This window comes from Scyliorhinus torazame, chromosome 1, assembly GCF_047496885.1.
Source record: "Scyliorhinus torazame isolate Kashiwa2021f chromosome 1, sScyTor2.1, whole genome shotgun sequence".
Taxonomy (NCBI): domain Eukaryota; kingdom Metazoa; phylum Chordata; class Chondrichthyes; order Carcharhiniformes; family Scyliorhinidae; genus Scyliorhinus; species Scyliorhinus torazame.
In genome coordinates this window covers 14,670,525-14,697,357 of record NC_092707.1, presented here as the reverse complement: position 1 = coordinate 14,697,357, position 26,833 = coordinate 14,670,525, and the positions used below count along the sequence as shown (strand labels likewise).

Below are 26,833 nucleotides of genomic sequence, written 5' to 3'. Positions count from 1 at the left end.
CAGGTTGGCACATCTCGCTCAACACTACAGATGAGTTTGGATTAATCAATCTCTGTATCCATGAGAAACTGTTAGTTCTTGATTGTCATGTGGAAGTAATTGCTAGAAAGTCTCACGTGTGAATTCAAGATGAGAACAGGATTTGGTTTGGCTCTGATGCCCTCCAGTTGAATAGCTTTCTGACTCTCAGTGACCAGTGTTACAAATGAAGAATACCACCTTGGTTGAAATGCTGTGGAATAGCTCATTTGTGAGAACCAGTGTTTTCAAAAGAGGGGAAGAAAATTGGCTTGCAGAAAAAAATAGCCGCACAAGTTACATGCAATATACATTAATGATTGGGACTAAGGAATTGCATGCAATATCTCCAAATTTGCAGACGACGCTAAGCTGGGATGCAGTGTGTGCTGTGAGGAGGATGCAAAGAGGCTGCAGGGTGACTTGGACAGGGTGGCTCAGTGGGCAAATATTTGACAAATGCAATATAATGGGGTTAACTGTGAGGTTATCCAGTTTGGTGGCAAAAACAGGAGGCAGATTATTATCTGAATGGTGGCAGTTTAGGAAAGGGGCAAATGCAATGAGAATTAGGTATCATAGTGGAACAATTGCTGAAGGTTGGCATGTAGGTACAGCAGATGGTGAGGAAAGCTAATGGTATGCTGGCCTTCATAGTGAGGGGATTTGAGTATAGAATAGGGGATGGCTTGCTGCAGTTATACAGGGCCTTGGTGAGACTACACCTTGAGTATTGTGTGCTGTTTTGGTCTCCTAGTTTGAGGAAGGACATTCTTGCCATTGAGGGTGTCCAGCGAAGGTTCACCAGACTAATTCACGGATGGCTGGACTGACATATAAAGAAAGACTGGATCGACTGGGCTGAACTTACTGGAGCTTAGAAGAATGAGAGGGGATCTCATAGAAACATATAAAATCCTGATGAGACTGGACTGGCTAGATGCGAGAAGAATGTTCCTGATGTTGGGGAGGCCAGAACTAGGGGTCACAGCCTGGGAATAAGGGTTAAGCCATTCAGGACTGAGATGAGGAAGAACTTCTCTCAGAGAGTCGTGATCTTGTGGAGCTCTCTACCACAGGAAGCTGTTGGGGCCAGTTTGTTGGATATATTCAAGAGGGAGCTGGACGTGGCCCTTGCGACTAAAGGAATCAAGGGTTATGGAGAGAAAGTGGGAGTGGCATACTGAATTTGCATGATCACATTGAATGGTAGTGCAGGCTCGAAGGGCCAAATGGCCTACTCCTGCACCTATTTTCTATGTTTCCACCCAACAAGGTGCCTGCTCAGCGATTTAGTGGGTAATGGTACACTGCATTACAAGAACAAATTAGTTTCTACACACTGCATTCAAAAGAATCATAAAACTCTGTCATGTTAATGTAGTACTCTTTGATGATCATGTGATGGTATCTACAACAGTTGTTCATAGTAGATCACAACTATGAACATCAAGCCTAACTACATGCAAAGATCGATAACTATCAAGAGCAACGTGAGCACCACTATTCAAATAAGTATATTCAGCATATCAATAGCATCTGTATTCCTTTTTAAAAAAAAAGCATTTTATTCAAACTTGCATCAAAAGTAGTTACGGAAATAAACACCCCGGGAAACATTCTTCCCAACAATCAACTATACAGTTTGTACAGATTTTCCTCCTTTTTCACCCCCCCCCTCCCCCTCCACGACAAACAGCTCCTCAAACACGGTCACAAACATCCCCCACCTTTTCTCAAACTCCCCTGCTGAGCCCCTTAACTCATACTTTATCTCCTCTAACTGCAGGAAGTCGAGCACCTGTATTCCTAATTAAACATACCCATTTAACATTTTTACATACAAACTAGTGGAGGCGGTGGTGTACTGGTATTGTCGCTGGACTAGCAATCCAGAAACCCAGGATAATGATCTGGGGACCTGGGTTCAAAATCCATGGCAGGTGATGGAATTTAAACTCAATAAAATATTTGGAATTAAAAGTCTAATGATGACCATGAAACCATTGTCGATTGTTGTAAAAACCCATCTGGTTCACTAATGTCCTTTATGGAAAGAAATCTGCTGCCCTTACCTGGTCTGGCCTACATGTGACTCCAGACCCACAGCAATGTGGTTGACTCTTAAATGTCCTCTGAAATTGCCTAGCAAGCCATTCAGTTGTGTTTAACCGCTACAAAAACACAAAAAAGGAATGAAACCAGGTGGAACAAGGTATCGGAAACGACCCTGCAAAGTCTTCCCAGCATCTGGGGGGCTTGTGCCAAAATTGGGAGATCTGTCTCACAGACTAGTTAAGCAACAACCTGACATAGTCATACTCACAGAATCATATCTTACAGTAACGTCCTAGACAGCAGCATCACCGGGTATGTCCGGTCTCATTGGCGGGACAAGTTCAGCAGAGGTGGATGCACAGTGATATACAGTCAGCAGGGAGTTTCCCTGGGAGTCCTCAACATCAATATGAAGCGCAGATTAAACATGGGCAAGGAAACCTCCTGCTGATTACCACGTACCGGCCACCATCAGCTGATGAATCTCCATGTTGAACACCACTCAGTGACAAAACATACTTGACCTCATCCTCACCAATCTGCCTGCTGCAGATGCATCTGTCCATAACAGTATCAGTAGAAGTGACCACCGCAGTGGAGACAAAGTCCCATCTTCACATTGAAGACACCCTCCATCGTGTTGTATGGCACTACCACTGTGCTTAATGGCACAGACTTCGAACAAATCTTGCAACTCAAGACTGAGTATCCATGAGGCGCTGTGGCCCATCAGCAGCAGAACTGTATTCAACTACAATCTGCAACCTCATGGCATACCCCCCATTCTACCATTACCACCAAGCCAGGGGATCAACCCTGGTTCAATGAAGAGTGCAGGAGAACATGCCAGGAGCAACATCAGGCAAACTGAAAAATCAGGTGTTAACCTGGTGAAGCTACAACACAGGACTACTTGTGTGCCAAACAACATGAGCAGCAAGTAATAGACAGAGCGAAGCAATTCCACAACAAACCCATCAGATCTAAGCTCTGTAGTCCTGCCACATCCAGCCATGAATGATGGTGGACAATGAAATAACTCCCTGGAGGAGGAGGCTCCACAAATATCCCCAACTTCAATGATGACGGAGCCCAGCATATCTGCACAAGACAAGGCTGAAGCATTCGCAACAATCTTCAGCCAGAAGTGCCAAGTGGATGATCCATCTCGGTCTCTTCCGGAGGTCTCCAGCATCACAGATATCAGTCTTCAGCCAATACGATTCACTCCACATGAAACAGCTGAAGGCACTGGATACTGCAAAGGCTATGGGCCCTGACAATATCCTGGCCAAAGTACTGAAGACCTGTGATCCAGAACTTGCCGCACCCCTAGCCAAGCTATTCCAGTACAGCTACAACACTGGCATCTACCCAGCAATGGAAAATTGCCCACGTGTGTCCTGTGCACAAGAACAAGATTAATGCAACCCAGTCAATTACCACCCTATCAGTCTACTCTCCATAGTGATGAAGGAGTCATCAACAGTGCTATCAAGTGACACTCAGTAATAACCTGCTCACGGAAGCTTAGTTTGGGTTCCGCCAGGGTCACTCAGCTCCTGACCTCAGTACAGCCTTGGGTCAAACATAGACAAAAGAGTGAATGCCAGAGGTGAGGTGAGTCACTGCCCTTGACATCAAGGCAGCATTTGACCGAGTATGGCATCAAGGAGCCCTAACAAAACTGGAGTCAATGGGAATCAGGGGGAAAGCTCTCCGCTGGTTGGAGTCATGCCTGGTACAAAGGAAGATGGCTGTGGTGGTTGGAGATCAATCATCTCAGCTCCAGGACATCACTGCAGGAGTTCCTCAGGGTAGTGTAGTATCCTAGGTCCAACCATCTTCAGCTGCTTCATCAATGACCTTCCTTCCATAATAAGGTCAGAAGTGGGGATGTTTGCAGATGACTGCACAATGTTCAGAACCATTCCCGACTCATCAGATAATGAAGCAGTCCATGTCCAAATGCAGCAAGACCTGGACAATATCCAGGCTTGGGCTGAAATGGCAAGTTACATTCATGCCACACAAGTGCCAGGCAATGACCAACTCCTACAAGAGAGAATCTAACCATCGCCCCTTTGACAATCAATGTCATTACCAACACTGAATCCCCCAAAATCAACATCCGAGATGTTGCCATTAATCAGAAACTGAACTGGACTGGCCATATTAATACTGTAGCTACCAGGGCAGGTGAAAGGCTGGGAATCCTACGGCGAGTAACTCATCTCCTGACTCCCCAAAGCGTGTCGACCATCTACAAGGCATGAGTCAGGAGTGTAATGGAATATTCTCCACTTGCCTGGATGAGTGCAGCTCCAACAACGCTCAAGAAGCTCAACATGATCCAGGACAAAGCAGCCCGCTTTATTGCCCCTCCTTACACAAACATTCAAACCCTCCACCACCGACAAACAGTGGCAGCCATGTGTACCATCTACAAGATGCACTGCAGTATCTCACAAGGTTCCTTAGACAGCACCTTCCAAACCCACGACCACTACCATCTATAAGGAAAAGAGCAGCAGATACCTGGGAACCTCACCACCTGGAGGTTCCCCTCCAAGTTACTCACCACCCTGACGTGGAAGTATATCGCTGTTCCTTCACTGTCGCTAGGGCAAAATCCTGGAACTCCCTAACAGCACAGTGGGTGCACCTACTTCTCAAGGACTGCAGCGGTTCAAGAAGGCAACTCACCACCACTTTCTGAAGGGCAACTAGGGATGGCCAATAAATGCTGGTCCAACCAGCGACGCCCACATCTCGTAAATGAAAACAGATAAGATTCCAACCTGTCAATCACAGTTTTACTGCAGTGAACTTGGGGGAATCAATGTCTAATTAAATAAATAAATATACAAGTCCCACATGCATTATAGCCTCTGTTGTATCGACTATTTAAAGTGAACTTTATAGTTTTATTTGAAAGATCATTTGCCTAATGCATTAGATTTGTGTTGAAGCAAAAGTTGCAATCAGTGAAATTTTATTGTTAATTTCCCTTTTGGGAGTCACTTGGTAATTTGGTTTATGGTTCTGCCAAGGGGATCTTAACTAGCCTCATATCTACTCAGGTTGGATTCCCACAGGATTATGGCCTGTGCACCAGGTTACCAATTATGGGGGAAACTGTATCAGGTAATCCCTCTGTGACATTTCCCTTCTCTATTTCTGTATTCTCCTCCTGCCCCACAACCCTCAAGAGGTATCTGCACCCTCTAATTCTTGCATGTTGAGCATCCCTGATTTTAATTTAAAAATAAATAAATTTAGAATACCCAATTCATTTTTTCCAATTACGGGGCAATTTAGCCTGGCCGATCCACCTACCCTGCACTTCTTTGGGTTGTGGGGGCGAAACTTACTCAAACACAGGGAGAATGTGCAAACTCCACACGGACAGTGACCCAGAGCCGGGATCAAACCTGGGACCTCGGTGCCGTGAGACTGCAGTGCTAACGACTGCGCCACCGTGCTGCCCATGATTTTAATTGCTCCACCATTTGTGATTGCATTTTCAGTTACAAAGGCCTTAAGCTCTGGGATATGCCCCAACCAACTCTCCGCCTCAATTTCCTCCTTTCAGACACTCCTTTAAAAACTTGCTCTCCGACCAGACTTTGGTAATCTGACGTAGTATCTCCCTATGTGGCTCAGTGGCATGCTTTGTTTTATAACACTCCTGTAAAGCACCTTGGGGATGTTTTATGTTAAAGCGGTAATATAAATACGTTGCCATTGTATTATTTTGAATTTAAAGTATGAGTCAGTCGCTACATAGACCCCCATGCTTGGACACCACAAACAAAAAGTCTATAGAGTAGGCGATACCTGCTGGTCTGCTTTGGAGCCCTACTGGCTGTTTTTTCTGCCTGTCTAATGATTGTACATTAATCTGATATACCCATTAAACATGAATTGAGCATTTTCTTGTTCCTGGTATAAAAGTCCACAGAATAGAAATACTCATATTGCCTGTGGCATGTTTGCCGTCCGAACATGAATCGGTATGTGACAGATCACAGGCCGTGAAACACAAAGCAAATCACTGAAGAAAGATTTTACAATTACAACTTAATATAAAATCTCCTAACTTCAAATACTATTCCAGATGCAGTTTTAGCACAGGCAAGTAAGGCAGCCAATTGGACCGAACTTAAAAGAAGTTCTTTACCAAGGCATACAGTTTTGTTACACAAAAAAATTCAAAGAACGATGCTGAATTCTTGCATTGTTATTGTGCCAAGGTATTATAGAGCGTTGGACAGAAAATGCTTTGTTAAAATTAAAGCCCAATAACAGGTGAATGGATCAGGTACAAAAGAGCTATTTTATCCTGTGTTAGAGATGCCAACTGATGTCCTGGCCCTCATGGTGGCCTGAAGCATAACGTTTCCAGATATCCTCAGGTCAGTGTCCAGGAAGATTTTTCTAAATTACTCAGCTCTCCCACTGCTGGCATTGCCGTTTGCTTGCCAAACCTGTGTGGCAGCAGCTGGTGTCATTAGCGGCAATACAAAAACATTTTTTTAAAATAAAGGCAGAATGTAGGTTCTGTGTGAATATAACTCATACAATTTTTTTTAAACACAGCAAGCTTTAAGGGGAAGGAGGAAGTAATCAAGAAGAACAAGGTTTTGCTAAAAGTTGCAAATAGCTCCGAATGCGTTACACAGCACTGCTGACTTGGGATTGGAAGCTGAGATTCCAACCCACAACTGCTTGGGAAATAAGTGTCATTCCTCAGCTGCAACAATAACGTAGTCATTGTTCATACTTGAGCAGTTAAATGTTTAAAATTATTAGCATATTAAGCCTCGTGATAAGTAAACACATCACCAATTTTATATTTGCCTGCCTAAAACAAAAACATTAATGAAACAAGGTGATTGTGCACTGCCACCTTTGATCTGTCATGGAAAGTTAACCCCAACGTGTAATCTAGTATGATCCTCGATTCCACATGGTACCAAATACAACTTTAAACAAAAAACACTCATTGTCATATTGCATCTGACTTTAAATCAGATTGGAATACTGCAAACTAGTTGGAATTGAAGATCCACGACACACAACAAAAACGTTTTTTTTTTTAAATCCATAAAAAATAACAATGTAAATTAAGTATTGAACTTTGACAAACAAATTCATTCCACATGAAGAAACTGTCTCAACCTGACAAGATGACTAATTGAACAGCATTCAGTGTTGAGCCAACGAGTGGTGCCAAATTTTATTTGATTTGTTTTCAGTGTGTGGGCAAGACAGATAAGTCTGCATTTATTACATATCCCCATCTCTCCCAGTGTGGTAGTGGCGGCCATTCTGGAACCATCATAGCTTTGGGCGGAGAGATGGCAGGTGGAGTTTAATCCGGACAAATGTGGGGTAATGCATTTTGGAAGGTCTAATACAGTTAGGGAATATACAGTGAATGGTTGAACCCTCAAGAGTATTGAAAGTCAGAGAGATCTAGGAGTACAGGTCCACAGGTCACTGAAAGGGGCAACACAGGTGGAGAAGGTAGTCAAGAAGGCATACGGCATGCTTGCCTTCATTGGCCGGGGCATTGAGTATAAGAATTGGCAAGTCATGTTGCAGCTGTATAGAACCTTAGTTAGGCCACACTTGGAGTATAGTGTTCAATTCTGGTCGCCACACTACCAGAAGGATGTGGAGGCTTTAGAGAGGGTGCAGAAGAGATTTACCAGGATGGTATGGACAGCATTAGCTATGAGGAGCGGTTGAATAAACTCGGTTTGTTCTCACTGGTTCGACGGAGGTTGAGGGACGACCTGATAGAGGTCTACAAAATTATGAGCGGCATAGACAGAGTGGATAGTCAGAGGCTTTTTCCCGGGGCAGAGGGGTCAATTACGAGGGGGCATAGGTTTAAGGTGCGAGGGGCAAGGTTTAGAGGAGATTTTCGAGGCAAGTTATTTTATACAGACGGTGGTGTGTGGCTGGAACTCGCTGCCAGAGGAGGTGGTGGAAGCAGGGACGATGGTGACATTTAAGGGGCATCTTGACAAATACATGAATAGGATGGGAATAGAGGGCTATCAACCCCGGAAGTGTAGAAGATTTTGGTTTAGACGGGCGGCATGGTCGGCGTAGGACTGGAGGGCCGAAGGGTCTGTTCCTGTCCTGTACTTTTCTTTGTTGGTGATGGGACTGCCATAAAACTGGAAGTCCAAAAGAGATTATGAAGGAATGTAGGCCCAAATGAGGATGATCCATAGAATTTAGGGATGATGGTGTTCCTAAAACATTGCTACTCTTGTCCGTATTCCTGGTCCAGGTTACAGAGGAGTGGAGTACTGTCAAAGTGGCCTTTGCGTCTAAGTGTGGAATTTCTCAGTGCATCCTTGGCAATGCCCACACAGCAACCCGCGTGCACTTATTTTCCAAAGGGTTGTGGAGGGACTGGGATATTGATTGTGCTGAGAGGAATGAATCAAATGAACTGCTCGGTCCTGGATTCTGATGGGAGCTTCTTGAGCAATGTTACAGCTACACCCATCAAGGTGAATGGTGAGTATTTCAAAGCACTCTTGGCTGCAGCCTTGCAGATGATTGTGAGACATTGAGGGGTCAAGAGGGGAGCCCCTCTTCATGGGGTAGCCATTCTCTTATTTGCCCTCATAGCCAGTGTGTTATTGTTGATATAGCAATGCTTCTCATCTACGGTGACCCCAAGATATTAGTCAGCAATTGTAATTTTAGGATATGAACGAGTTCCACTTCTACAAATTGGTCATTAACTGGCACCTCCTACACGGCACAAATGCAACCTGCTGCTTGCCAAATTAAACTATCTAGGTTCTTCTCTAGTTTGACAGGGACACCATATTATCAAGAATTAAAGAAAAAGGATTGTTTTATGTTGGTAATCTGAATTGTGCACATGTGGCTGGGAAAGGGCCACACATGCGCAGTTCGGATCTTTTACATTGGTTAGGTGCATGTGAATGGGCCTGAACAATGTAAAAAATCTGACCCATGCTTTTGCAGCCCTATCCCAGTTGGCGCACGAGTGGGAGCCCCAAGGTTCATTCAGACTTGGAGTTGTTGCTCATGGAGCTGAAAACAAAGATTAAATTTAGTTTATTTAAATACATTTTGAATCCTTTTGAATTTTATTTCATAGTATACTAGTTGGAAACCTCTAGTTCAGAGCACTTCCCATCAAATATATTACAGATATGTCTGAGGGTTATGATAACCAGAACCATCTTCTTTTGCTCTCACTATTAGTGGGTAGCTGTTCTGGATTAAGACTGTGCTGCAGTTTGGAGTCGAGTGGTTCTGGTGGGACCCAACTGTACATCAGAGAGGTTATTTGCTGGTTGGTTTTCTTCTGTGGCACTACTGGTTGCTGCTTCCATCACGATACAGTTGACTCGGAGAAGGTGATAGGTTAGTAATTGGTGAAGTTGGATGAATCTTTTTTTTTTTAAAAATGGATAGGCTATACCTGGACAATCTTCCACTGTCAATTGTATGGATATACTGAAACAGGTTGGTTAATTCTGGTGCACAGGTCTTTACCAATGTCGGATTTTGACAATATGTCATTGCTGTGTGTGTGCAAACTCCTCACGGACAGTGACCCGGGGCCGGCATGGAACCCAGGTCCTCGGCGCATGAGGCAGAAGTGCTAACCACAGTGCCACTCCTTAGAGAATAGAAAGATGGCATTCAGCCCGTTATGTCCATGCAAGAGCAAATCAGCTTGTAGAACTCCCCTGCCCTTTCCCCATAGTCCAGCAAGCTTTTTCTCCAGAAAATTATCGAATTCCCCTTTGAAAGCCATGATTGACTTTGCCTCCACCACACTTCCAAGCAATGCATTCATCATGACCACAAGCTACGTGAAAAAGCTTTGCCTCATGCCGCTTTAAGTCCTTTTGCCATTCGTAATCACTGTACTCTGGTTCTCCACTCTTCCGCCAATGGAAACTGTTTCTCTCCAACTATTCTGTGCAGACTCCTCCTGATTTTGAACACTTCCATTAAATGCCCTCTATGGAGAACAACCCCAACTTCTCCAATTTATCCACATAACGGATGGTTTTGGAACCATTTCCCTGAATCCATTTTGCACCCTCCTCAATATGCCTTCGTAGCCTTCCTAAAATATGGACCCAGTTGAGCTAAATTGTGTCTTCCAAAGGTTTTCCATAACTTTTTCCTTTTGGACTCGATGTCTCTTTTTTATAAAGCCCAGGATCTCATTTGTCCATTAACCACTCGTAACTGACACATGATTTGTGCAAGTTTCAGCAGGCTATTGAACCCTGGTGCCTGTCGTGTCCACATCTGACATACACACACTAGCAACAGCTGATAATTTTTCACCCTCCCAAGTCCAGGAGTCCAGAGGCCAACCACTGCAGTATCATTGTCTTGGATCGGCAAACTCTTCATTAACTGAGAATTACCCACAAAATGTTACAAACTGAAGTGACTTTTCAATATTGAGAAGTGTATTTATATCCTGAGGGTGCAATGATCTTCACCATTATTCAAGGATTCAAAATAATTACATTAAAATTAAATATAAGAAAAGAATAATGCAAGTGGAGAATATCTTTAAGAAGGAATGAGATTTCTGGGCACTGAAGGATGGGTATGGGGAGTGCCCAGGAGTATGGTGTTGAGATAAAGGATCAGCCATGGTCATATTGAATGGCAGAGTAGGCTCAAAGGGCCGAATGGCCTACTCCTGCTCCGATTTTCTATGTTTCGATTAATATGTTGATTTTAGAATTGCTTTGCAATTTGACACATTCTTCAATTCTAACCAGTGTTCAACATTAGTAAAAAGCTAGGGTAGCACGGTGGCACAGTGGGTTAGCCCTGCTGTCTCACGGTGCCGAGGTCCCAGGTTCGATCCCGGCTCTGGGTCACTGCCCGAGTGGAGTTTGCACATTCTCCCCGTGTTTGCGTGGGTTTCACCCCCACAACCCAAAGATGTGCAGGCCACGTTAAATTGCCCCTTAATTGGAAAAATTGAATTGGGTACTCTAAATTAAACAAAAAAAAGAAGAAAAAAAACATTAGTAAAAAGCTGAAACAACCTTTATGCATTCAAGGTATTAATGTGAAATGAGAGAGCAGCACGTGGCATGGCACAGTGGTTAGCACTGCTGTCACATGGTGCCGAGGTCCCAGGTTCGATCGCGGCCCTGGGTCACTGCCCGTGTGGAATTTGCACATTCTCCCCGTGTCTGCGTGGGTTTCACCCCCACAACCTAACCCAATTGGCAGCACGGTAGCATTGTGGTTAGCACAATCACGTCACAGCTCCAGGATCCCAGGTTCGATTCCCGGCTTGTGTCACTGTCTGTGCGGAGTACATTCTCTCTGCACATTCTCCCAGGCTTTCCTCCGGGTGCTCCGGTTTCCTCCCACAGTCCAAAGATGTGCAAGTTAGGTGGATTGGGCATGATAAATTGCCCTTAGTGTCCAAAATTGCCCTTAGTGTTGGGTGAAGTTACTGGGTTATGGGGATACGGTGGAGGTGTGGACCTTGGGTGGGGTGCTCTTTCCAAGAGCCGGTGCAGACTCGATGGGCCGAATGGCCTCCTTCTGCACTGTAAATCCTATGATCTATGAACCCAAAGATGTGCAGGGCAGGTGGATTGCACCTTGATTGGAAAAAATGAATTGGGCACTCTAAATTTTTTTTTTAAAATTAATGTGAAAAGCTAAATTCAGAGTGATTCAGAAATGCTTAAAATGGTAAAAATACCAGGTTTCATTTTTCTTATTCATTAGTACCATACAAGTAAATATAACCAAAGAGAAAATGCTGGAAAATCTCAGCAGGTCTGGCAGCATCTGCAGGGAGAGAAAAGAGCTAATAAAGTAAATATAAGTTGTTGTTGGAACTAAATAATTAATGCAGCTTTTTAAACATGCAGATTTTCAAGGATGCCAATTCGTCTTTCTACAAGGAGACCATTGGCTGTTGAGTAAGGCGTCAGCAAACAGGTCTGTTGACGGGGATCACTGTGACTGCAAAGGACAATATTTTTAAACATATACACTAGAAACCCTGCCTTGTACATTGCTGCGTGGTATGACTGAAGCCTTAGGTAGCGTATCTAAAATGTGACCAAGCAGCTCTCCTGAGGAATTTTAGTAACAGTAATCCCCTCCCAAGACACTTACTGCCCACTACCTACGTTGTGTGAGTCTTGCAGGAGATCAGAGTGACACACATCTTAAAAAGCATGAAGTGTTTACTGCACACAATTCTCACGCTTTACATGCACAAAGAATTTTCTAGCTGTGCTTGCTGTCAGAACTGTCAAGCAACTCCTGCTTTTATCTGCCAGATCCAGTTTGTAGCTGACATTTTTAATAAATACTTTTTGATGCCAAATACATTTGCTGGAAGTCTTTTACAGCTATTTGCTTCACAATGGACAATGAAAGCATTAATAACCAATATATTATGCTCACTCGGAATCCCATCAAAAATGTTTCAGATCTGAAAGGAAAGGTAGCGTTTTTAATTTCAAAGCTAAATGAACTGTCCAATTGGATTTTGTTAGGTTGATACATTTTCATGACTGCTTCTAGTTAAGAAGCATATTTCACAGCCAAGTAAGCGAACACTCAAATCTGCAGCATGGGATTTGCATAAATTCACCTTGCTTTAACGAAGCTCTCATTTAACCTGCCATGTTTGACCACTCGAACATTAATCTGCTTTGCACATCTGATGGTAAAATGGCAAACTGTAGGCTGTTATTAAATAAATCTGTAATTAGAAGTGAAATAACTGCCAGCCATTCTGTTTGACTGCTTAAACTGTCAGTTAATGATAGCATGTATGAATAAATGTGAATCTAATACTGTTCTGTGTGGTCAAGCTGCACAACAGAACATTCAACAGCCTGCAGCACGCATCTATGTGGAATAATGAGTACTTATGATCAAGCGATCCTTCTCTGATGGTTTAGTACTACAGATGCACGTCAAGTCACATTTATTCACACATCCTAATCCCAGACCATTTCACTTTCTTGGAAAGTCACTGTTGGTTATCCCATCCCTACAATTCTAATAATCTACCAAGTGCTTCTATATTCACATTTTCTCAAGTTATGGTGATATAGGTGACGCTAAACCTCAAGTCATCACTTCTGTATTTGTGGTCTTAACTGTGGTGAATTACCCTTGAAAACGTCAGTAAAATCATTTGTCCTCGATTACTTCTAAGCAAGATGCTACTATCTGACAACCTACGAAATCAAATTTAGTTATTTCCCCACAGAAAAGTGACATGTAGGTTCACCAAGCAATCAGAAAAACAAATACTGTGGGTGGGATCTCTGGTCCACCAGTTGCGTGTTTCTCGGGGGTGTGCCATCCACTGGCGGCGGGATTCTCTCTTACCCGAACAGGCAACATGGGGATTTTCACAGTGACTTCATTGCAGTGCTAATGTAATGTTATGGGTCAGGGTTTAAAGAATCCCAAAGTGTATCATGGAGTTCACCTGACCCACAACTTTTAATAGATTGTGGTATGAGGAGCATATGGCTCACTCTACAGGTATGGTACAGCAGAAATGGACCATGTATTTTTAAAACAAAACAATGTTTATTCTATGAACTCAAGTTAACCTTTCTAAAACAAACAGTGAACATCTTAGCAACCAGTAAATCAAATCCACCCCCCAAAGAATACAACACTAAGTAATCTGTATGCTGTCCTTTTCACCCAGAAGACTTAACAAACCTTTAAACAGAAGCATATCAGAGTTTACATTTAATACTGAAAACATTTATAATTCTGAATTCACCAAATGATTAAGAGATAGTCCTTCATGGCAGAGAACTCAACAATACAGCTGCTTTGGCTGACTTCAGCTGCAACACACTGAAAAACGAAACCAAAAAGACACACACCCAAGCTTTTCTCAAAGTGAAACTAAAAAGCAGAACCAGAGCTCAGCTCCACCCACACTCTGACATCACTGCAGTAACATGAGCAGCCAAACATTTCTTAAAGCGACATTCTCATGACAGTAAGCTACTTGTGACACCAATAAAGATGATTATTATTTCCTCCACTTGTCAGTTGGATTTCCCGTGGAAGCCACCCCATGTTTCTGGGAAACCAGCAGACGAGGGTGCACTGCCAGTGGGAAAGGAGAATCCCAATGACCAGAGAATTCCGGCAAGGAGGTTGGAATATAAGAGTACGGAAGTCTTACTGTTATTGTGCAACGTTTGATGAGACTATACTTGAAGAACTGTGAAATATTTTGATCGCCTTACTTGAGGAAGGGTATGCTTGCCTTAGAGGTGGTGCAACCATAGTTTACTCGATCGATTCCTGGGATGAAGACGTTTGGAAAGTCAAAATGACATCCATCAGAGTCAGCATGGTTTTATGAAGTTAAATCAAGTTTGACTTTGCTAGAGCTCTTCGAAGATGTAACAAGCCAAGTGGATAATGGGGATCCTGTAGATGTAATATATCTGGACTTCTGGAACGCATTTGATAAGGTGCCACACAGAAGGTTAATACACAAGGGTTAGGGGTAATCTATTAGCCTGTCTAGAAGGCTGCTGACGGACAGAAGACAGAGATAAATGGGTCTTTTTCTGGATGGCAAGATGTAATTAGTGCTGTGCCACAGGGTTCAGTCCTTAGGCCCCAATTATTTACAATCTCTATTAATGACTTGGCTACAGGGATAGAGAGTTCTACAGCCAAATTTACAGATGACACTAAAATAGGTGGGACAGTAATTTGCAATGAGGAAATAAGAACCTTACAAATGGATATAGTTAGATTAGGTAAGTGGGCCAAAATGTGGCAGATGGAGTTTAACGTGGATAAGTGTGACATCATCCATTTTGGATGAAAAAATGGAAAGGCAACCTGTTATCTAAATGGAGACACACTTTGGGGTGCGCCGGTGCAGAAGGATCTGGGTGCCCTCGTGCATGAGTCACAGAAAACTAGCATGCAGGTACAGCAGACAATAAAGAAAGCGAATGGAATGTTGGCATTTACAGCTAAAGGAATAGAGTATAAAGGTAAGGAGTATTGTTGAACTGTACAAGGCATTTTGAGACTGCACCTGGAGTATTGTGCACAGTTTTGGCCCCCTTATTTGACCATTGAAGGCAGTTCATAGGGGGTTCACAAGATTGATTCCAGGGATGAGGGGTTTGTCTTATGAAGAGAGACTAAGCAGTTTAGCCCTATACTTTCTAGAGTTTAGAAGAATGAGGGGAGATCAAATTGAAGAAGATAAAAGGTATAAAATAGACGTGTAGCGGATGCTTCCTCTTGTGGGGCATTCGAGAACGAGAGATCATAGCCGGAGGATAAGGGGTAGCAAATTTAAGTGAGGAGAAACTACTTCTCCCAAAGGGTCGTGAATCTGTGGAATTCGCTACCCCAGAGTTTGGGGGATGCTGGGACAGTGAGTAAATTTAAGGAGGAGTTAGACAGATTTTTAATTAGTAATGGGTTGATGGGTTACAGAGAATGGGCAGGACGATGGAGGTGAGGTCATGATCATATTGAAAGGTGAAGCAGGCTCGAGAGGATGTATTGTCTACTCCTGCTCCTAATTCTTATGTTCAGAGAAAGAACTATTCCTTCTAATTCCACCGTCCAGCTCTTGGTCTGTAGCCCTGTATGTAACAGTACTTCGAGCACAAATTGGTGTTCTTGATTAATAAGGGGATTTCTTGATCAATAAGGGGATCAGGGGTTATGGGGAGAAGACAGAGAATGGAGGTGAGGAACATATCATCAGCCAAGATCGAATGGCAGAGCAGACACTGGGTCGAATTGTCTCATTCTGCTCCTATATCTTATGGTAAGGGCTGTCCTATGAGAAGAAATCAGTAGAATGGGCCTATATTCTCTGGAATTTAGAAGAATGATAATAATAATCGTTATTTGTGTCACAAGTAGGCTTACATTAACACTGCAATGAAGTAGGGCGGTATGGTGGCACAGTGGTTAGCACTGCTGCTCACGGCGCCGAGGACCCAGCTTCGAACTCGGACCATGTCTGTGTGGAGTTTGCTCATTCTCCATGTCTGCGTGCGTCTCACTCCCACAACCCAAAGGTGTGCAGGGTAGGTGAATTGGCCACGCTAAATTGCCCCTTAATTGGGAAAAAAAGAATTGGGTACTCTAAATTTATTTTTTAAAAACACTGCAATGAAGTTACTATGAAAATACCCGAAGTGACTATGAAAATCCCCTCGTTGGGACTTCCGGGTGTGGCTATGCAGAGCTAGGTCGCATATTCGGTAGCTCCTGCTTGGAACGGACTTTTGGGCTCGTTACAGGGCCCCCACGGCATTTGTTTGCCATTTCCCGGTGTGGGAAGAAGGCTGCAGCATTCCCCCGACAGTGTCCCCCAGGAAGGGTATGTCTCTTGGTTGCGAGACACGGCAGAAACAGTGAAAGATTTGGCTGCAACTGCAGGATAAACAGGGCCTCTTCCAGCATGCAGGCGGGGGAAGGGCAAGCTTAAAGCTGCAAGCTGACCTGAGGGCCTGTATCAAAGGTGAATTCTAGCAGCAGAGGGAACAACTGTGAAAAGATCTCATCAAGGCCACTGAAGGGACTTCCGGTTGCGGTGATGCCTAGCTAGCCGCACGCTTCGGCGGCTCCAGCTCCGACGGACCTTCGGGCTCTTTTAAGAGCCCCAACGGGGAATTTTTCGATGACGCAACCCGGTGTGGGGTGTGTGAGAAGGGTGTCCCCCCCAAACGAAGGAGGAAAAAAACGGCGGCGGCGGCTGCAGCGCAAGGAATCGTCAACCAAAGGGTCAGAAAGAGAGAAGTACAAGATGGTGGCGGAGAAAGCGCAGGCGACATGGGGGCCTGAGCAGGATGAAATCGTGAGACGGTGCGTGGAGCTGCTGAAGAGGGAGGTGCTGACCCCGATGCTACAGGCAATTGAGGGGCTCAAGGAGACATTAAAGACCCAGGAGACTGAGCTCCGCGTGGTGGAGCAGAAGGTGACAGATATTGAGGACGAGATCCTGGGCCTGGCGGTTAAGACTCAGACGCACGAGGCACTTCATAAAAAGTGTACTGAAAGGATCGAGGCCCTAGAAAACGGAGCGCGAAGGAAGAACCTTCGGATACTAGGTCTCCCTGAGGGTGTGGAAGGAGTGGACTGTGGAGAGTACGCAAGTAAGATGCTGAGCTCACTGATGGGTGCTGAGGCCCCTGCGGGCCCCATGGAGGTGGAGTGGGCAAATCGGATTCCGGCGAGAAGACCAAAAGCGGGATAACCACCGAGGGCGATAATCGTGCGATTTTACCGCCTTAAGGTCAGAGAAGAGGTCCTGAGATGGGCTAAAAAGGTGCGGAGTAGCAGATGGGAGAATGCAGTGGTACGGGTATACCAGGATTGGAGTGCGGAGGTGGCAAGAAGGAGGGCGAGCTTCAACCGAGCCAAAGAGGTGTTGCATAAAAGGAAAGTGAAGTTTGGGATGCTGCAGCCGGCAAGACTATGGGTCACGTATCAGGAGAGACACTATTATTTTGAGACGGCGGAGGAAGCATGGTCCTTCATCAAAGAAGAGAAATTGGACCGGAACTGAGGGACCGATGCTGCAGGAAATGTTATTGTTATTGTTTTTGTTAATGTTACAGTGGAAGTTAATTGAGAAGTAAACAGGGAAGGGGGGAGACATTGGGGAAATGTGGGCGCCGGTGAGGGGGGAAAGACGAGACATAGTCGGAGAATGGGGAAGGAGGGGGGGGGGGGGGGGAGGGGAAAGGGAGCTGCGCCATAAGAGGCGGGTCAGGTAAAGGGATGTTCCCGCGCCAGAAAGAATAAGGCGGGAAGACAGGCGCAAGGCGGATGGGAGTTGCCCCACACGGGGGGGGGGGGGGGGTCGAGGAGTGAGCAGGAGTAGCCTGGGTCAGTTGAAGTCAGCTGACTTATGGAAGTGATATGGGGGAGCAATCATGCTAGATAGGGATCTAGCGGGGTGGGGGAGGGGGAGGGGGACAACTGGGTTGCTGCTGCGGAAATCCAAAAGGAAATGGCTAAAGAGTGGGTGGGCGGGGATGGTGTGCGACGCTGGGGGAGCGAGCGGGAGCGCGGAGGCGGGATATGGGACTGGCCTAGAGAAGGTAATGGCTAGTCGACACGGGAGGGGGGCAGGTAGCCCCCTAGTGAGGCTGATCACGTGGAACGTGAGAGGCCTGAACGGACCGATAAAAAGGGCCCGAGTGCTCGCGCATTTGAAAGGACTAAGGGCAGACGTGGTTATGCTCCAAGAGACGCACCTAAAGGTGGCGGACCAAGTTAGGCTAAGGAAAGGATGGGTGGGACAGGTGTTCCACTCAGGACTGGACGCAAAGAACAGAGGGGTGGCCATTTTGGTGGGGAAACGGGTAGCATTTGAAGCAAAGAACATTGTAGCAGATAGCGGAGGTAGATATGTAATGGTGAGTGGTAGGCTGGAGGGAATGGAGGTCGTGTTGGTTAATGTGTATGCCCCAAATTGGGACGATGCAGGATTCATGAGACGGATGCTGGGGCGTATACCGGACCTGGAGGCAGGAAACTTGATTTTAGGAGGGGACTTTAATACGGTGCTGGACCCGGGGCGAGATAGATCCAGCTCAAGGACTGGAAGAAGGTCGGCAGCGGCCAAGGTACTTAAGGGGTTTATGGACCAAATGGGGGGAGTGGATCCATGGCGATTTCTTAGACCTAGGGCTAGGGAGTTTTCCTTCTTCTCCCATGTCCATAAAGTGTACTCCCGGATAGATTTTTTTGTGTTGGGAAGGTCGTTGATCTCTAGGGTGGAACAAGCTGAGTACTCAGCCATAGCGGTTTCGGATCATACCCCACATTGGGTGGAACTGGAATTAGGAGAGGAAAGGGAGCAGAGAACACTCTGGCGATTAGATGTGGGACTGATGGCGGATGAGGGAGTGTGTGCAAGAGTGCGGGGGTGTATTGAGAGATACCGGAGGTCAATGACGACGGCGAGGTCCCTGTGGGAGTGGTCTGGGAAGCATTAAAAGCGGTGGTCAGAGGAGAGCTGATCTCTATTGGGGCCCACAAAAGGAAAACAGAGGCCAAGGAAAGGGAAAGATTACTGGGGGAGATTTTAAGGGTGGACAGGGAATTTGCAGAGACCCCGGAGAAGGAATTGTACAGGGAGAGGAGACGACTCCAGACGGAGTTTGACCTTCTGACCACCAGAAAGGCGGAGGTACTGTGGAGGAAGGCACAGGGGAGGAGGTATGAATATGGGGAAAAGGCTAGTCGCCTGTTGGCGCATCAATTGCGAAAGAGGGCAGCAGCGAGGGAGATAGGAGGAATTAGAGACGAAAGGGGAGACACGGTGCGAAGGGCAGGAAAGATAAATGAGGTGTTCAAGACCTTCGATGAGGAACTGTATAGGTCTCAACCCCTAGAGGGAGAGGAGGGGATGCGGCAGTTCCTGGACCAATTGAGGTTCCCGAAAGTGGAGGAGCAGGAGGTGGCAGGCCTGGGGGCGCCGATTGAGGTGGACGAGGTTATTAAGGGACTGGGAAGCATGCAAGCAGGGAAGGCCCCGGGGCCAGACGGGTTCCCGGTGGAATATTACAGAAAATATGTGGACTTGTTGGCCCCGTTGATGGCGAGGACGTTCAATGAGGCCAGGGAAGGGGGGACTCTACCCCCGACGATGTCGGAGGCGACGATATCGCTAATTTTGAAGAGGGACAAAGATCCGTTGCAGTGCGGGTCCTATAGACCTATTTCACTATTGAACGTGGACGCCAAATTGCTGGCAAAGGTACTGGCATCGAGGATAGAGGACTGTGTCCCGGGGGTGGTGCACGAAGACCAGACAGGGTTCATAAAAGGGAGACAACTGAATGTTAACGTGCGACGACTATTAGGGGTGATAATGATGCCCCCAGTGGAGGGGGAGGCAGAGATAGTGGCGGCAATGGACGCAGAGAAGGCATTTGATAGGGTGGAGTGGGAGTATTTATGGGAAGTGTTAAGGAGGTTTGGGAACGGGTTTATTAGCTGGGTTAGACTTCTTTATGGGGCTCCAACGGCAAGCGTAGTTTCAGGTCGACATAGATCGGAGTATTTCCGATTATATAGGGGAACAAGACAGGGATGCCCGCTGTCTCCATTGTTGTTCGCGTTGGCAATTGAACCTCTGGCCATGGCATTGAGAGACTCCAGGAAATGGAGAGGGGTGATTAGAGAGGGAGAAGAACACCGAGTCTCGTTATACGCAGATGACCTATTGTTACACGTGTCGGACCCAGCGGGGGGGGGATGATAGAGGTTATGCGAATTTTGAGGGGGTTCGGGGAATTCTCAGGGTATAGGCTAAACATGGGGAAGAGTGAATTATTTGTGATACATCCAGGGGACCAGAGTAGAGAGATAGAAGGCTTACCGCTAAGGAAAGTGGAAAGAAACTTCCGATACCTGGGGATTCAGATCGCTAGGAGCTGGGGAACCTTGCACAGACTTAATCTGACACGGCTGGTAGAACAAATGGAGGAGGACTTCAAGAGGTGGGACATGCAGCCTCTATCGCTGGCGGGCAGGGTGCAAGCAATTAAGATGATGGTCCTCCCGAGGTTCTTATTTGTATTTCAATGTCTCCCTATACTAATCACCAAGTCCTTTTTTAATAAAATAGATAGGAGCATCACGAGCTTCGTGTGGGCAGGGAAAGTTCCGAGAGTAAGGAGGGGGTTCCTTCAGCGTAGTAGGGACAGAGGAGGACTGGCACTACCGAACTTGGGTGATTACTATTGGGCCGCCAATGTGGCAATGATACGTAGATGGATGATGGAGGGTGAGGGAGCGGCGTGGAAAAGACTGGAGAGAAAGTTCTGTAAAGGGACGAGTTTAGAGGCACTGGTGACGGCGCCGCTACCGTTCTCACCTAAAAAGTTTACCACAAACCCGGTGGTGGCTGCAACACTGAATATCTGGGGACAGTGGAGGCGACAGAGAGGGGTGCGGGGAGCCCTGGTTGGGTCCCCTATCAGGAACAACCATAGGTTCGCCCCAGGAAGAATGGATGGAGGATTTCAGAGCTGGTACCCCAGTTGGGAATTAGGAAGGTGGGAGATTTATTTATAGATGGGACTTTTGCGAGCTTGGGAGCATTGGAGGAAAAGTATAAGTTGCCCCGGGGAAATTTCCTGCGATATATGCAGGTGAGGGCGTTTACTTGACAACAGGTGAGGGAATTTCCGTTGCTCCCGACACAGGGGATACAGGACAGGGTGCTTTCAGGGGTGTGGGTCGGAGAGGGCAAGATGTCAGAGATTTACCGAGAGATGAGGGAAGAGGGGAAGGAGTCGGTGGGCGAACTAAAAGGAAAGTGGGAAGAAGAATTAGGGGAGGAGATAGAGGAGGGTATGTGGGCTGATGCCCTAAGCAGGGTAAATTCCTCTTCCTCATGCGCCAGGCTTAGCCTGATTCAATTTAAGGTGCTACATAGAGCACACATAACAGGAGCAAGATTGAGCAGGTTCTTTGGAGTGGAGGACAAATGTGGGAGGTGTGGCGGGAGCCCGGCAAACCACACACATATGTTTTGGGCATGCCCGGCACTGGAAGGGTATTGGAAGGGAGTGACGGGAGTGATTTCGCAGGTGGTGAAGGCCCGGGTCAAACCAGGCTGGGGGTTAGCTCTATTTGGAGTTGCGGAAGAGCCGGGAGTGCAGGAGGCGAAAGAGGCCGATGTCGTGGCCTTTGCGTCCCTAGGAACCCACGCAGACACGGGGAGAACGTGCAGACTCCACACAAACAGTGACCCAAGCCAGGAATAGAACTCGTGTCTCTGCCGCTGAGAAACAACAGTGCTAATCTTACTGAAATGGAAAAATTCTTAAGCAGCTTGACAGGGTAGATGTCGAGAAATTGTTTCTCCAAGCTGGAAAATCTGGAACGAGCAAGTTTAAAAAGTATTCAAAGTTTCAGAATAAGGTGATGTGGTGATTGTTCCTTTCATGGCAACACAGCAGAGTAAGAGTCATACGCCCTGGTTGACCAATCGGGCCTCAGGGTGTGGAATCACCACATGGTGAGAGGGGCTCCTCGATAAAGAGACATTTTGGGAGTAGCTACAGCCATGTGACTGCTATAAAATTCTTATTAATAAATACATTTTGTGTTCACTAATGAAGTCTGTGAAAGTGCATCATTATGGGTTGGCTAGTTAGAGGACTGCGATGAGAAAAAAAATCTTTACTCCAAGGATTGAGTCTTTGTAATTGTCTATCCAGAAACCTATTGATGCTCAATCAATCAATATTTTAAAGACTGAAATCAATTTAGGGGCAGCACGGTAGCACAGTGGTTAGCACAATTGCTGCACAGCTCCAGGGTCGATTTCCGGCTTGGGTCATTATCTGCGTGGCGTCTGCACGTTCTCCCCGTGCCTGCGTGGGTTTCCTCCGGGTGCTCCGGTTTCCTCCCATAGTCCAAAGATGTGCAGGTTAGGTGGATTGGCCATGATAAATTGCCCTTAGCGTCCAAAATTGTCCTTAGTGTTGGGTGGGGTTACTGGATTATAGGGATAGGGTGGAGGTGTGGGCTTGGATAGGGTGCTCTTTCCAAGAGCTGGTGCAGACTTGATTGACCGAATAGCCTCCTTCAGCACTGTAAATTCTATGAAAAAAAAACTTCTATGAAATTGATTTTGGGGCACAAAGGATAGGCCAGTAAAGTGGAGAGATCAGCCACAATCTTATTGAATGGTGGAACAGGCCCCAGGAGCCATGGGGCTTATTCTTGTTCCTATTTCTTAAGCTCTCATGTCGTTTCCTGCTAAATGCTCCACTAGAGATTCAGTCTTCTTTCAATTTTCTCCCCTGCTTCAATTTATACAGGTTCCCTGGGGCTCTATCTTTTCTTTTGGTGCATCTCCTTCATCGTAATAATCTCTACTCTCTATCCATGTTTTACTGATGACTCTAAGTCACAGATAACAACTTCACGTTGGTCAAAAATAGTGGAATCATTACATCCTTATCTACTCCATACTGTCAATGGGGGAATGTAAATATTGTTCCTTTAATTTCTGTTTGGAAGGCAGTGTAGCCTTGTCTCTTGCAAATCCAATCAACAACCTTTGCTAACCTTACACTTAGTTTTTTGTCTATTAATATCTTTGTAGTCATTATCTGTTTCTGACCACAAGCAGAACACCCATCCCTCTCCAATTTCAAATTCCAACAAGGTCCAAGCTTTATTATTTTCCCCTGAATGACTTTTAATCTTCTATAAAAGGTCAAGCTTGCCCATATTTGGGGAGACTATTTCACAGCCTCTCAAACTACTGCTCACACAAGAAAACCCTCATCTGATAATATGGTGGCACAGTGGCTAGCACGGCTGCCTCACAGTGTTAGGGATCCGGGTTTGATTCTGGCCTTGGGCGACTGTCTGTCTATGTGGAGTTTGCATGTTTTCCCCATCTGCATGGGTTTCCTCCAGGTGTACTGGTTTCCTCACAGTCCAAAGATGTGCAGATTAGGCCATGATCAATGCGCGGGGTTAGGGGGATAGGACGGGAAGGTGAGACTAGATAAGAGGAGGATCGGTACAAATCCAATAGGCCAAATGACAATCTTCTGCACTGGAGGCATGCTACGGATTCTATTCAATGATACCGCCTTTCTGTCCAGTAACCAGCGGCTTTTCATTGCAACTAATTTTTCTTCAAACTATTAATATTACTGAACTATATAAGCCCTTTTCTGAATATTCTTCTCTCGATCTTCTAAGTTGAAAAGGTGTTATCCTACAAGTCTTCCTCATATTCATTCTCACTGTGTTCAAATAGCAATTGTTGACTCAACTCAATCTTTCACGGTGTAATTTCAAGAAGGAATTAGATATAGCGATCAAGGGATATTGGGGAGGAGGAGGCAGGATCAGGGTTTGAGCTTGATGATCAGCCATGGTCACAATGAATGGCGGAGCAGACTCGAAGGGCCGAATGGCCTCCTTCTGTTTCTATTTTCTAGGTTTCCCATTGCCTCAAAATTTTGGAACTCCATATGAACCTCAATTTTTCCTTCCCTCAATAATTGGAGAAATGCATTCAAGATTAGCATCACCTCATCATGCTTCCTACCTTTAACTAAGTTCGAACTTGGTAGTGGGCTTCACTGTGGTGTCCTGTGGTGGAATGGTCATGTCTCTACCTCTGAGCCAGAAACTCTGGGTTAGAGTTACACTCCAGTGCTGGATGTCCATGGAAGGTGTGTTCATCACGTGGTTCAACAGGTTTATTATCAATCTGCAAATCCTTTGAATATGCCTAAGGCAGGTAGGAAGAGTGGGAGAGACTCCTGGTCATCCAGAATCTGCAGAAGGCCACTGCAAACCACAGTTGTACCTTTTCAAGCATAACCATGGACTAACATGTGGATGTCCCTGGTCGCCAAAGCCCTGTTAGGGCATGGTAACTTAAGAGAGAGAGTGGGCTTCACTGTGGTCTTTTATTTTTGGTTCCCAACCAAAATGTAACACCAACCAGATGAGCCACGTTTGATTCCCAATTAGAGGTAGTTAATTGACCTCAGCTTTGGCAGCATTAGTTCAGCTGAGCAAGGTCCTAAATTGTTATTACAAATAATTATTTTAAAAATCAACAGCTGGGGCTACTATTGTAGCATGTGATACATGATGAATATCAAAAACTTCAGCCCACAATCAGAAATCTAACTGCATACTGCTGAGGCTTAGAATGCACCATAGCCATGAACTCCCTGCAAAATCAACAGTCTACGGTTCACGAAGCACCATACAGAAGTAGATATTTCGTGCATTTTGTCACATGTAACAGTAGACCACCTGCATATTACCAGGAAATTGATAACAAGCATGCTGACCGAAGGAAGATTCCACGCCAGGTACTTGCAGGTGACCAACTCTTCGTAATTATCAATTCCTAGGAATAATACAGCTGGACTTATTCATTTTGATCGTATCTTACCTCTTTAGTGTGAGTTGATGTTGAAAGAACTTTTGACATCTTGGTCTGTTGTGGACTTCGGTAGTGAATTCGGCATATTGACTGCTCCTGAAGATTGCGGTAGTTTTCCCGCTGTGAGGTAAGTGGAAACGTGATTTCAAGTGTGTCTTGGGCGTTTTTCGATGTTAATGTGCATTTTAGGAAATGTGGTGCTTGCTCTTCTTAAAAAAAATAATAAACTGTGTAGCATATATAACCTGGTAAAGATGAATGAAAGTAGTGATGTTTTGTCTGAAGATATGTAGAGTTTGAGTGGAGAAATGCAGGCTACATGTGCCTGTGTGCACATCAAAATGTTTATAATCAGTTTGTGGAGTATTTCTGTAAGGGTATCCTGTTCCACATACTAATCAAAATCCATTGAAACCAACAGGGATAAACTGGTCTTGTCTAGATCTAACTGGCATTTTGATGAGGACAGGTAATGTGGTAATGTATGATCAAATTACTGTATAGGTCGTTTAATATTCAGTGATATGTTTCAATGGAATATGACCAGAAACAATGCAGAATGGAAGCAAGTGACTAGAAACTCTGTCTTCCCATTTTTGTAGTCAAAATGAATTAGTTAACACAGCCAATGGTCACAGTAACATTGTTTTAAGTAATCATTTCTAGCCTTCCTGTAGTACTTAACATTATTTATAGGCTATTTAACAAATGATATTCCTATACGCTGGGATGAATTCAGGACTACTAGTCAGCACACTTAAATAAATCTGTAGGGGGCCTCCCTTCATTTTTGTACACAACTTAGTTCCTTGTAGTAGAACATGGAATGCTTGAAAACAATTTCTAAGAGGGAGTATTTACAGGCACGAGCCATCATGATATAGTGCCAACATCATACCTGCGCACAGCATAACTCTGTCACACAGCATTTATAAGCAGTTTAGGTATGAAAAAAAGTCTGGTATATACCAGTGCTGTCAAAAAGGGAGGAGGTATTTACATAGTTAGATTCCAACATTACTAACCAAGCTTGGCACGTTCATTATTGAATTAATCTGGTATTCGCACATCAACACTTTGCAGACAGGTCTTTAGATATCTAGCTACTTCCCTTTAAAAGGAAAACATTTGTTCAAATTCTGCATCAGTTAAATTCCCAACAGCTCCTGTGTCTGCCTTAAAAGTAGAATGAAGCACTGAATGCCATTTTATGAAAATATATCCTCATCTCTATTCTTAACTTCAAAATCCCTCCACAAGACAATTGCAATGGCCTGTCATTGCCACTGAACACCAAGTGCAGATCCTTTCTTTTGAAATGAGTACTTACATCACTAAGCTTGTCTCTAGAGCTGCTCTTCTCTGGACTATTGGCTTCTCTGACGCCCTCATCCTCGTTGTTCCTGCCATTTTGATTGGAAGAGACCTTCATCTACATGACAAGGGAGAAAGATAAATGCTTGAGTTATAACTTCACTGTTGGGTGATGAATGAATGCCTACTGCTGTAGGATCAATGTGTTAACTTTACTGATGAACGGATACGCTCCAAAAACGGATCCTTTTCCAGCAACACAACATAAATACAATAATCTTCTTGCGTAGGACTGAAAATTGGAAATCTAAGGGCAGCACGATGGCGCAGTGGGTTAGCCCTGTTGCCTCACGGCGCCGAGGTCCCAGGTTCGATCCCGGCTCTGGGTCACTGTCCGTGTGGAGTTTGCACAGTCTCCCCTTGTTTGCGTGGGTTTCG

The 26,833-nt window shown here is 45.2% G+C and overlaps 1 protein-coding gene across 14 annotated transcripts in view; it reads right to left on the bottom strand.

The window, feature by feature from the left end:
- The window catches only part of fbrsl1 (fibrosin-like 1), a 1,210,587-nt gene that overhangs the window by 570,015 nt on the left and 613,739 nt on the right, over positions 1-26,833 (bottom strand). For 10 of the 14 annotated variants that reach the window (XM_072468583.1, XM_072468681.1, XM_072468742.1 and 7 more), the window contains 2 exons: positions 26,412-26,513; positions 25,091-25,201 (listed from right to left, as the gene is read on the bottom strand). In XM_072468583.1, the coding sequence (XP_072324684.1) occupies positions 25,091-25,201; positions 26,412-26,513 (213 nt within the window). The remainder of the gene's footprint in view (positions 1-25,090; positions 25,202-26,411; positions 26,514-26,833) is intronic. The other 4 variants (XM_072468689.1, XM_072468899.1, XM_072468822.1 and 1 more) reach the window with 1 other exon arrangement.